Genomic DNA, 13,480 nt, shown 5'->3' with positions numbered 1-13,480 from the left:
GAATTCTGCTCTAGAGCCTTGGATCGTGTCCAATACAGCAGCTTCCTCTCCTTTCATATTAAGCTACACCTACAATATTTCAGCCAGCTTGAACTGCACTGCCAGGATAACATCAAGAGTCAAATCCCAAACCTGTGAGCAGCCATCTTCCCAGGAGTTATTGTAAGACATGCTCATCTCATCCCATGGATAACCCAATTCTCTTTTCTGAGCTCGTATCCAGGCATTGATGCTCTACTATGATGCGAACCAAAGTTCCATAACAAAACACTGGAGCAGTGTTTCTCAAGCTTGGCAACTTGAAGATGGGTGTATGTCAACTCCCAGAATCCCCCAGCCAGCTGAGAGATTAAATCCATTTATCTTCAGCTTGCTAAACCCAACAAATACTGCCCGAGATTCAAGAAGACGACAAAGGAATCACAGAGCTGAAATATAGTCTATCTTCTTCTACAAACAGATATAACCATAAAACTGATTCATGGATAACACCACATCCCTTTAAAATGACACTGTATACTTTGAACATTTTCTAGCCTGTTTCAGAGGGATTACAATCAAATTGGTATATTTATAACTGCCAGGGTAAACTAGTTCCTCGTGTTGAGTCATTATTTTTAGGAAATTTAAAAAAAAAATCAATCACGGATCTTTGGTGATCCATTCTACTGCAGATTTATTGCCAACATTCCTCATGATTACATTTTTCCAATATAAAATATTATTTTTTCATGCGTAGCTACCAGGAGACCACGAGCCGTGGTCTCATTTTAGGCACAAAGCCAACTGGGTGGCCTTGAGCCAGTCCCTTTCGCTCAGCCCTAGGAAGGAGGCAACGGCAAACAATTCTGAAAAACGTTGGCAACAGTACTGCAGGGACTTGACTAGAAGAAAAAACAACAGCAACTAGTAGATGTACCAACTGTACAAGTTTCCATCCAGTCTTTAAAGGTAGCCTTGTGTAGAGCATATTATAGTAAAGAGTACTACCAAGTAATGATAAGAACGTGAGTTACACATTATTTCCTAATTTATATGCACATGCAATGCACATAAAGAGCAGGACTTCAACCGCAGAGTTGTGACCCTAGCCTTGATTTTTTTTAAATTTAGATCAATATTTTTTGTTTTAGATCAATTTTTTTCTGAAAACATTTATTATGGATGCTGAGAGTATATGCACATCTTCGTATAATTAGTTAAGGAACTGAAAGCATGAGAGAAAAAGCTCTACGGTTTGAAGGGATCAGGACCTCCTTGATGTCCTTCAAACTCGTTGGACAAGGGCCAAACTGAGCATTCTGGAAAGCTGAAAAATTGACCAAAAATGAAATTTCAAGCATCATCGTTACCTCAAATAAAGCCAAGTTTCGGTCATAGTAATCTCCTTTGCCTTGATCTGGCGTGTTGAGGAAGGGGCTACTTTCTTTATGATTTCCATGTCCTGTAGAAAGAGGAATAAGGGTGGACGTCATTTCAGGAGGGAAGTTCAGGAGAATTCTGAGAAAGGGAAGCCAAGGGAACAATCCCTCTGATGCATTTTACAGTGCTGTAAATTGGATTATCACCGATCATTTTGGGATTATTGGTGGCTTCTCTGCTTGTTTATAAGGCATGGCTTGACAGCCAACTAAAGTGACAAAAAAGGATTTGCCTTTATATAACCCAAATCATTTCTGGTTTTCTATTTGATGGCTATTAGAAAATTTATTTATTAAAAGCTTCTAGGTCTCTTCAATCACAAAACTCTAAGAAGCTTACTAGCATTATCTTCAACACATATCGTACATTTGCAATAAATCAAAATGTATCCGTTGAAACGTATCAGTAAAAATAAAAATAAACAGTGATACAAAGAATTAATAATACTATTATAAAGTTATGGTATGATATCAAGCCAATTAATCTCAAATATAAAATGTTTATTTTCAGGAACTGTCTGGAGTTCTTGGTGCTCTGTGAACTTGGTTGTTTGGTTGCAAACATTTCTTTACCTGATTTTATCTATCTTTATCTTTATCCTCCTCCTCCTCCTCCTCCTCCTCCTCCTCCTCCTCCTCCTCCTCCTCCTCCTCTCTTTTCCATTGAATTTTCAGAAACTCTTGATTCATATTGTTCCAGCTCATTAACCTTCTACTGTCCAGATAGCTGCCTCTGTGCCATCCAAAACTCAAATTCCATGGTCAGCAACTGGCCTGGGGATTGTTCTAAGTTGTAGTCTTTGAATACCTTGAGAACACTGAGTTGGGAAAATGTGGTACCCAAGTTTTCATTTCTTTCAAAATGCATTCTCTCTCTCTCTCTCTCTCTCTCTCTCTCTCTCTCTCTCTCTCTCTCTCTCTCTCTCTCTCTCTCATTCATTCATTCATTTGTTCACAGTGCTATGGACAATTGTAACTTGGGCAAAACCATTAGGGTTACCAGGCATATTTCACTGCCAACAGGAAAGCATTTGGCTAATGAAATAGAAACACATCTCTTTGCACCTTTTAGCATCTTCTGCTCAATTCTAACATACACCTGAGAGTTTGGAAGAAGGAGGAAAAAAATTAGCCAGGTACACTTTGCCAACCCTGTTGTTGGCGAAGGCCAAGAACCCTTTTTGTAGGCACCTTCCAATTTTCGGGAGAACTGGAAAGCCTCGGAAGCAAAGAGCTAAAGGCAGCACCTTCCTCGTGGAAGTCAAACCAATGATTTCAACAGCAAAGTTTGTATTTCTGCCAAGTCAGATGAGGTCAAGAACTTTATCACTAACCGTGTTGAATTTTGTTAACCGGAAGAGGCCAATCAATTCCCAACAGCTCCAGGCTTTTGTCCTAAAACTTGATAATCGAAAACTCAGTTAACACCCCATGAACAAATCCTCTCCTTCCAGCACTGTTTTTAACAAAAATGGATTATTACAATGGAATATTAGTACATTCTTAAAATTTCACACGAACTAAGAGGGAGTGTACCTGTCCCACCAGCCATGATGTGTCACAAGCAACCTTCTAACATACATATCGCCTCCTCCCTCAGTTTCTCATTCAATATCCTGGCTTCCTCTTTTCCTGCCTCTGCTTCCAGACAATCATCACATTACTTGCCAATTCAAACCGCAACCAAACACAAGCCGTATATTGTCTCAATAAGCTGTTGTCCTAATAAACTGTCACAGCAAGTTCCAATTTGCCCCAGACAAAAGTTGAGGAAGGAATTATTGTCTGATTTCACACATATGTATAACTGGATCCATTCCAAACTAGTTTGTTTGACCTTGGCTTTATGATTTTATATCACAGAGAACTATATCCCAGAGTCATGTTCAAAAAAAGTTTTAGCTTTATTTTACATAACACTGGGCTTTCTTCTTTCACATAATTTGCACCAAAGCACTTGTAAATATTTTGAGGGTTTAACAGTACGTATCTTTCCTACAATATTTGTGTCTTAAGGGGAAAATACACATGGCATTTCCAATTTAGCAGCATTTTAAACTCTGCTGAAAACTTGTATGCATTCATCTTATTTCTCAGCAATACTAAAAAAAAATAATAGTTCTGGTTTTAGATCTGGCTCACAGTTCATCCATCAACATCTGCTTTGCCTAGACAGAATCCATTTATTTTGTTATTGCCTGACTTTATGAAATGTTCAACATTCCCAAAAGATGGAAAGGCAATTAAAAAGAACGTCCAGCCTATTCACTTTATAGGTTGTCCATTTTAGGTCCTACCTACAATGCAAGGGGAGCCACAAAATTATGATGGGAATAGCCTTACCTGTTAATAGGGATTTTTTCCTATTCTCTGACATTCTATCTTATTCACCCAGCCCTTGAAATCACGTTGTACGCAGATATGTAAAACGCCATCATGTTGCTGAGAACAAGGAAGACAGAGGTAATTGGGTACTTCCCCTGGACAATCTATTCTGCTCTCTGGTGCTACAGCTTCCCAGTATTGATCAATAAATGGGAATACAACAAGCGAGCATGACACAAGCGAATGGAGCTGGGAAATAGATTTTCATAGGCCTGGAATGAATCTCAGAGGTCTTCTAATCCAACCCTGCTCAAGGCAGGAGCCTTACACCATCCCAGTTGAATGGCTGTCCCTCCTATTTTGGAAAACCTCCAGTGATGGGGCACCCACAACACTGGTAGACAAGCTATTCCATCCATTGTTCTCACTGTCAAAAAAGGCTCTCCTTACTTCTAGTTTGGATCTCTCTTTAACAAGTTTCCACCCGTTGCTTCTTGTCCTGTCCTCTGGTGCTTTGGAGAAGAGGTCCACCCCCATCCTTCTCTACAACAGCTATTGTGTCCCATCCACCCCCATCCTTCTCTTTGATAGGCTACTACACAAACCTATCTCCCTCAACCATTCATCATTTGATGGTGGGAAGCAACTCTGTTTTAACGGGGAAACATAATTTTTTTCATAGTATTAGAGAGGGCAGCTGGAGTTAGTTCCAGCACCCTTTTTAGTAGATACCGTATTTTCCGGCGTATAAGACGACTGGGCGTATAAGACGACCCCCAACTTTTGAGAAGATTTTCAGGGTTTAGAAAGTCGTCTTATACGCCGGAAAATACGGTATCTCAAAGCTGCTTTTTTTTTTTTAGGCAACTGGACTTTCTTTGTTTTTTTTCTTTGAAGATATTTGATTTCTCATTGAAGAAGCTTTTTTTCTTCATATTTGGATGAGAAGTGAAACATCTTCCAGAAAAAAGCAAACGAAGTCCAGTTGCCTTTTGAAAAAGCACCTTTGGGACAACCATGATCTGGATGACTAAGAATTTCCATAGACACTTTTGGTAGACACCAGTCTCGGGCTCCTATTTCAACAAACAGCAATTTGAAATATGCCACAGCAAGCCTCAACAAGTCAGCCCTCTGAAAGAATTAACAGGGCACAGTAAAACAATTGGCGCCCGTTCCCTGCTTTTTCAAATGTAAATATGAAGTGGAACTTTGATCCTTCAGATCTAGGAAAAGAAGGGGGGTATGCTGTTCTGGGATACATCATGCTGAACACGTTTCCTATGAAGATGCAACTATGGGGTGGAAGGAACATGTTCAACCACGTCAGGAGGAGAGCATAAGAGCATTCATGCTGTTCTCTGTGCACTTTTGCTGAGCAATTTGTGGGTGCAAAATGAGCCAGCTGGCACAACTTGAATCTATTACAGATAGTCCTCAAATTACGACCACAATTGAGCCCAAAATTTCTGTTGCTAAGTGAGACAGTTGTTAAGTGAGTGTTGCCCCATTTTACGACTTTTCTTGCCACTGCAGTTATTAAGTTAGTAATATTGTTGATGCTAATTGTCATTTAGTGACTGTTCAAAGATACAATGGCACTGTAAAAAGTGATTTATAACCATTTTTCACACTTACGACCGTTGCAGCATCCCCGTGGTCACGTGATCAAAATTCAGATTGCTCGGCAACTGGCATGTACTTATGACGGTTGCAGCGTCCCCCGGGGTCACGTGATCCCCTTTGGCGACCTTCTGACATGCCAAGTCAAATGGGGAAGCCAGATTCACTTAACAACGGTGTGACTGACTTAACAACTGCAGTGATTCATTTAACAACCGTAAAAAGAAAGGTCGTAAAATAAGGCAAAACTCCCTTAACAAATGTTTCACTTGGCAAGAGACATTTGGGAGCTAAATTGTGGTCGTAAGTCAAGGACTACCTGTTTAATTACAACTATTGGAGGACTAAGAATTTAAAATGTAGATACCCAGTCACAAAAAGTAAAGCATTTCAACTCAAACTATACCAATTATAACTACAGTTGATATTGAGGCGAAGATAAACAACGAACGAAGGGGTGTAGAATACAGTTAATCCTGGACTTAAAACCATTTGTTTAGCAACCATTTGAGGTTGCAACAAGATGGGAGAAAGCTGACTTATGTCTAGTCCTCTTATTTACAACCATTGAGGAATCCCCCGGATCAAAGGATCAAAATTCAAGCACTCAGCAATCGGTATGTATTTAGGATGGTTGCAATGTCATGTAATCAACATTTGTGATCTTCTCAATAAGTTTCCAACAAATAAAATCAATGGGAGAAGCCGGATTTGCTTAATGACCACCCAATTCACTTAACAACCATGGGAAAAAAAATAAAATAGAGTGTGACTCGCTTAATAACCGCCTTGCTCAGCCACATAAATTTTGGTGGTAGGTCAAGGACTAGAGGCTAAAACATATGAAGAATGGTGGCAGGAACTGGGTATGTCTTGTCAGTGAAAAGAAGGGCCAGGGGTGACATGATAGCAGTGTTCCAATATTTGAGGGGCTGCCACAAAGAAGAGGGGGGGGGACCTATTTTCCAAAGCGCCTGAAGGCAGGACAAGAAGCAACAGATGGAAACTAATCAAGGAGAGAAGCAATTTAGAGCTAAGGAGAAATTTCCTGACAGTGGGAACAATTAGCCAGTGGAATGCGTTGTCTCCAGAAGTTGTGGGTACTCCATCACTGGAGGTTTTCAAGAAGAGATTGGAGAGTCATTTGTCTGAAATGGCAATAGGATCTCCTGCTAGAGCAGGGGGTTGGACTAGAAGACCTCCACGGTCCCTTCCAACTCGGTTATTCTGACTACATTTAAATGAAAATCTTGGAGCCAGAGGCTGCCTTAAAAGGAGGAACTACTTCACATTCTTAAAAGCAAGAAGGGAAGGAGATTTTTTGCTTCTCTCTTCCAAATGCCAACTTCAAGGAAGGCAGTGGATCTAACTCGTATAAAGGCATCAAATTGGGAAGGGCTGTCCTGGCCAAATCCAAAGATGGAAAAACCAAGAATTCTGGATCAGATTCCCTGTCATGTATCTAGCAGATCCCTGCAAGTAAACCCAGTGCAGTAAAACGAGAAAACGTTTGAAAATCTGTTGCCAAGATTTCTCGTCTATTCGCTCAATCCCAGCATCTGAAAAGCACTTACCACTACTTGGAATTATTGTGCTGGACTTCCCTGGGTCTCCCATCCTGTTGCATTTCAGTTATCAAAGGAAATAATGAATATTAAAGGGGAGGAGAACAGGAAATTAACTGGCGAAGAGGGGAAAGAAATTGGAAGAATAACTTTATGGTGCGTCCAGCCATATTTTGCAGATTGGCAAAGGGCCTTAATCTTCACTTAGCCTGGGGTTTATAGCTGCAAACCTCCAGGTTTAAGCTGTTCATTAAAAAGTAATCACCTCCCTTTGTGTATGTTGGTGCGCACTTGGACTGTGCAATTTTTTTTTAGAGCATGAACTCTGGTTGCTGCTACAAGAGACCAACCTGTACAGCAAAGGCTCGGAGTTTGAATCTTGTCTCTTGCCCAGACAGGGGTCTTTGGGTCAACCATGCCCGTGTTAACCTGCCACCCTTTTCAAACTTTTAACTTGTTTTTTTTATCTTTATTTGTACATTTTAATCTGTTTTTAATCTGTGATTTTGTTCATGCATTTATATGGTTTTATTGTGATGTTGTAAATTGCCCAGAGTCACTTAGATGAGAGGGTAGTATAGAAATTAATGACTGAATGAAGGGAGAAAGAAAGAAAGAAAGAAAGAAAGAAAGAAAGAAAGAAAGAAAGAAAGAAAGAAAGAAAGAAAGAAAGAAAGAAAGAAAGAAAGAAAGAAAGAAAGAAAGAAAAAAAGATGATTGAATGAAGGGAGAAAGAAAGAAAGAAAGAAAGAAAGGAAGAAAGAAAGGAAGAAAGGAAAGATGATTGAATGAAAGAAAGGAAGGAAGGAAGGAAGGAAAGAGGAGAGGGAGGGAGGGAAGGAGGGAAGAAGGAGGGAGGGAAGGAAAATGAGGGAGAGAAGGAGGAAGGAAGGAAGGAAGGAAGATGAGGGAGGGAGGAGATGTATCTCATTCCAGTTATATTAAAGAAAGGGACATAAAACCAGCTTTTCTATCTAAGTGTCCTCATTAACTTCCACTTAAGTTTTAGTTCTGAGTACACCAACGCTCAACAGCCCAACACTGCTTGTAGGCAGATTCTGCCAACTCTGTCCTCCGAATAAGAAACTGGCGCCTTTTAATCACTTGTAAACAGCAGTCCAGACTAATAAAAATTGATTAAAGGACAAGGAAATGTGATTCCACTTGACCTCCGTTGTTGACAAGGCCAGCCTTCCGTCTCTTGTCAGCCCAGACCCGATTACGCCAATGCCAGCACCTTGGCAAGCACCAAACAAATTACAGAGCTTCAATCAAGCAGGGAGACAAAATCAACAGCGGCTGCCTCCCAAATTAGATTAATAACATCCCCGCCTCGCTTGTGGTTTCTGAGAGAAAGATTGCCTGAAGATACACGATTTTCTGCAGAATACCCGGAAGCCTTACATTTCTATCAAAAAATTTCACACGTAGGAACTCTTAACTTTCTCCATCCTTTGTGCAGGAAGAATTAACACCAGGCTGTGGTGCTGGCTTCTGAATTTTGTTGGTTGGCCATGCACTTGGATTGGAGTTTGGGCCATTCCTTGGGATGGAGTAGATTTTAGAGTGGGAATTGCAGATTTTATCATATTTTCTCCCTTAACTCTCTGGCCAAACCAGGCTGTAAGTTTCAGGCCTGCTCTTTCACTGGAAAGTTTAAAAGGTCCCTACAGGAGATTTGTACATGTAGGCAAATAATTTTGCCACATTTATCCATTCTCAAACTTCTCTCCGTCCTGTTTCTGCCACAATGTGCAATCCACAGCCAAAATGCAAGTGTACTCTCCTGCACATTTATCCTCTCTGTTTTATGCCTTCTTTTCTGGGTTTCCCCCCCTAATAATGCACATCTTTTGGCAAGCAATTTTCTTCCTAGTGTACAATTTTGATCAAGGATGCATGTTTAGAAAAGCACATTCCTCCATTAGGTACATTTTCAGTTCAGAATACTATGACACAAAACAGAGAAAAGAAGAGAGGGGGATAATTGCAAAAAACAGGTTTAAGATGAGAGTGTTAGTTATGTCTGCATTACAAATGAAAAACAACTTTTGTTTTTCCCAAGTCAAAAATAGCTTTTGAGTTAGGTAAAACAAAGGACCTGTATCATATAAAACTGTTTTATAGAAAGACCTTTCTGTGCTGCAGAATGGAATCATGAGCTCGGGAAAATAAAACGGCAGACCAACATGTTTAAAAATAGCTGCCAGAAAATTTAGAATATTCTCAAGCCTTTTCGAAAATGCTTAAAACTATGCCAGGCTTCTTGTTTCAGAATAACCACAATGAAAAAGTGACTAATTCCAGATTGTTCATTATCTGGCTGGACTGTTCTACTAGTTCTCTTTCACAGTGACAAGACGGAATTTGCCTTTGAAAAGTTTTAAAGGAGGGGGGGGGAAATGTCCTCTTGCAGTTCTTTTGCGTGATGAGTTAGTTGGCCAAGGGCTGTGTGAAGGCCTTTTATTGAGGACAGTAATCTCTCCAGCCTTCAGCTGCCTCCCACTTTTCCAGTAAATCTCAAAAGAAAACAACAGGAAACTCCTAAGGGCTTTTACGGGTCTTGTTAGGAGAAGGTTTCTCTTTGAATTTCACTCTCCAATCTCTCTGCCCCCCCCAGGTTTGCTGGAGAACCTCGTAAATTCATTGGTCCTCAACTCTATAAAGCCCTTCTCTGGGACTTCCTCTGCATTAAAAAAGCCGCATTAAGCTGTTGTGATCCATCAGGTGAAAAGCAAATCCACGCTCTAGTTACCCAACCACCGGGAAATCAGCATTTGCAGCCTGGAAATTACATGTTACCTTTTCCATTTAGACAAAACTATGTCATTATTTAAGCACCACCACTTCCATCCTTCAACAAACACACAGGCTGTGCTTCACCCTAAACCAAAAGTCTGGCAGAAAGAAGAAGGATAAATTTGGTGGAACGTATATTGCTCTATCCTGTAACTAGGATTTGCTGAATAAATCACTAACGGCTGAATCTGCATAACGTTCATAAGTCATGATCTGCAAAGAAAGAACCAAGATTTACACCTTCTGGCCTAAAATAGATTGATCCATACTTCGATGCAGTGTGACTTGTGAAATCAAATCTGGTATTTCTGCTCCGTTTTCATAAATATCATTAAAAATGGTAGCTTTCATATTCCGCTTCTCCAAGGAACTCTAGGCAGTTCACGTCTCATTCATAATTTACTAATGAAATGGCAGGATATGAACTGAATAAATATTGAATGAAGGTTGGAGTTTCTAGGAATTCTCCATGAAGAACAATGGCTGGAAATTGGACAAAAGAAGGGCCAGAAAAGAATATAGCTGGTGTTTACTGCTGATGTCAGGAACAGGTATTGACACCGTGGGGGAAGGGGGTATTTATTAATGTCCATTTGATATCGAAGAACATAGGGAATTGTGACAGCAAGACTAATTCTGCACCTTTAACAGTAAGTCATTTATGTTCATTATCTAAAGGGGTCGAGACCAAATCTGGTCTGATTCACTCCTGGTCGTCTTAGAAGTCCGTACGTTTAGTCCACGTCTATTCTAATATTTTGATTTAGCTTGGCAGACCATTAAAAAAAAACCACCAACCTTTATATGGAAGCAATGGATGGAAACTAATCAAGGAGAGAAGCAACCTGGAATCAAGGAGAAATTTCCTAACAGTGAGAAAAGTTAACCAGTGGATGCTTCATCACTGGAGGCTTTTAAGGAGAGACTAGACTCCTGTCTATTTCCTGTCTGAAATACTATGGGGTCTCCTGCTTGAGCAGGGGGTTGGACTAGCAGACCTCCAAGGTCCCTTTCAATGTTGTTATTCTGTTCATTTTTATTTCCGTTAAGTGGCATTCTACCATTGCTACATTGTGGTCTGAAATTCACAGAATTATCAACCCCTTTTAGCCACTTATCAAGAACTCATAGTTTTTCTTGGCTCCAACTCCAATATTTGGAATGCATCAAGAGCCGTGTCCTACGGTTGCTACATTTTGATCTGAAATACATTGGATTCTCAACCCCTTTTGCTCACTTATCAGAACCTCGTGTTCTTCTTGGCTCCATCTCCAATATTTGGAATGCAAGAACACAACAAGACCTAAGGCCAATTTAGACAGGGAGAGGCATCATCAAATGATTATACAACACTGGAAGAATCAATTTATCTCCAGCACTGAATTGCTGATGTGTTCTCTTTGTCAATGTCTGAACTTGTTTTTCTTCAACAGCAGGACAAGAAAAATCATTCTCCAAAGCTATTTTTTTTTCTTTAGCATACAAATTTTCAAACCTTTCCTTTCCTGTTTCAAACTTACACTGTCTGTCTGTCTGTCTGTCTGTCTGTCTGTCTGTCTGTCTGTCTATCTATCTATCATGTCTGTCTATCTATCATGTCTGTCTGTCTGTCTGTCTGTCTGTCTCTCTCTCTCTCTCTCTATCTATCTATCTATCTATCTATCTATCTATCTGTCATCTGTATATGTCATTGTTTATCTATCTATCCTCTTTATCTATCTATGTATCTATCATCTATCTATCTGTCATATCTATCTATCTATCTATCTATCTATCTATCTATCTATCTATCTATCTATCTATCCATCTATCTATCATCTATCTATCTGTCATCTGTCTGTCTATCTGTCTATCTATCTGTCATCTTTCTATCTTTCTATCTTTCTATCTTTCTATCTTTCTATCTATCTATCTATCTATCTATCATCTGTCTGTCCGTCCGTCCGTCCGTCCGTCCGTCCATCCATCCATCCATCCATCCATCCATCCATCCATCCATCCATAATGGGTACAGTACACTGGTTCTTTCAAATTTTGCCACAAAAGGACTAAGGACCGTTCAAAGTTACAACGGCAATGAAAAAAGCAACTTACAGCCATCCTCACACTTACAATCGTCACCGCATCCTCACAGTCACGTGATCAAAACTGAGCCGCTTGGCAACTGGCACATATTTACGACGCTTGCGGCATCCCAAGAGTCACGTGATCACCTTTTGCAATTCTCCCAGTCTGTTTCCAACAAAGTCAATGGGTGACGCTGGATTCGCTTAACAATGACACAGCTCACAACAACTGCAGTGATTTGCACGACAACCAGGGCCCAAAAAAAAAAAAAGGTTACAGAATTGGGCATGACTCACTTAAGAGCCTCATTGCTTAGCAATGGAGATTCTAGTCCCAAGTCAAGGACTACCCGTAGTGGGTATGATCTAACTCAGGGGTAGGCAACCTTGGCTCTTTTATGACTCGTGGACTTCAACTCCCAGAATTCCTGAGCCAGCCAAGCTGGCTCAGGAATTCTGGGAGTTGGAGTCCACGAGTCATAAAAGAGCCAAGGTTGCCTACCCCTGGTCTAACTCAAGATTTTCTTTTAGGGATGTGTAAAATTCAGAGGATTTATAACCAAAAACGCCCCAAACGGCATGGCTTGGAAACAAAACAAACAAAAAAATCAATGAATTGAGCAGATCCCTAATGTCTTTTATTAATGAGGAAAGAAGATGGGGGAACTGAGGAACATTCCAGGGACTCTCCCCCTTTGGGGTTATCTTTGGGGTTATTTTTAATTTGGTTCTAAAATAATTTTTTTAAAAAAAAAAATTTCGAATTTTCGGCCTTAGAATAATATTTCATTTTAATTAACATGTTAAATTTGGTATTTTTGTATTCATGTATTTGTTTTTAAATGGTTGTAAGCCGCCCTGAGTCCGCAGGGAGAAGGGCGGGGTAGAAATATAATAAATAAATAAATAATAAATAAATAAATAAATAAAATCTACTTTAAGGCACACAATGCACAGGAAGTTCGCAACCTACGACCACAACTGAGCCCAAAATTTATATTGCTAAGCGAAAAATCTGTTAAGGGAGTTTTGCCCCATTTTACGACTTTTCCTGCCACATTTGTTCAGTGAATCACTGCAGTTGTTAAAATAGTCACACAGTTGTTAAGCGGATCCGGCTTCCCCCGTTGACTTTGCTCGTCAGACGGTCGCAAAAGGGGATCGCGTGACCCCCCCCAGGACGCCGCAACCGTCATAAATGTGAGTCAGTTGACAAGCATTCCCACCTGACTCTGGGGAGGCTGTATAAGGGTGGAAAATTGTTGTAAGTCCCTGTTTTCAGTGCTGTTGTTAACTTCGGACGGTCACTAAACGAACTGTTGTAAGTCGAGGACTACCTACAGTTTGCATAACTGGTGCGGAATTTTGTAACCCCTGCTTTTTCCGTATCCGTGGTTTAAATGGGGTGTCCAACCTTGACAACTTGGAAGACTTGTAGAGTTCCAATTCCCAGAATTCCCCAGCCAGCTTGAAGACTTGTGAACTTCAAATTGGGGGATTCTGGGAGTTGAAGTCCACAAGTCTTCCAAGTTGCCAAGGTTGGACACCCCTGGTTTAAACAAAGCACCGCTTAGTGCAATCTGTGAACCCAGCCCTTTTCCTGTGTCATAAAGGCAGGGAAGATTATATAGCCTGTAATCCACCTCCCTCCTCCTCCTCCTCCTCCTCCTCCTCCTCCTCC

General features: G+C 40.4%; 1 protein-coding gene across 1 annotated transcript in view; it reads right to left on the bottom strand.

Moving 5' to 3' along the window:
- Nucleotides 1–13,480, bottom strand: part of SLC12A4 (solute carrier family 12 member 4) — a 36,432-nt gene that overhangs the window by 22,229 nt on the left and 723 nt on the right. The window contains exon 2 of the mRNA XM_015821711.2: nucleotides 1,353–1,444. Coding sequence (XP_015677197.1) covers nucleotides 1,353–1,444 — 92 coding nt within the window. The remainder of the gene's footprint in view (nucleotides 1–1,352; nucleotides 1,445–13,480) is intronic.

This window comes from Protobothrops mucrosquamatus, unplaced genomic scaffold (genome assembly GCF_001527695.2).
Source record: "Protobothrops mucrosquamatus isolate PMUCROS unplaced genomic scaffold, P.Mucros_1.0 scaffold1386, whole genome shotgun sequence".
NCBI classification, from domain to species: Eukaryota; Metazoa; Chordata; class Lepidosauria; order Squamata; family Viperidae; genus Protobothrops; species Protobothrops mucrosquamatus.
The sequence above is the reverse complement of the archived record's forward strand: the minus strand, read 5'-3'. Positions and strand labels throughout refer to the sequence as shown.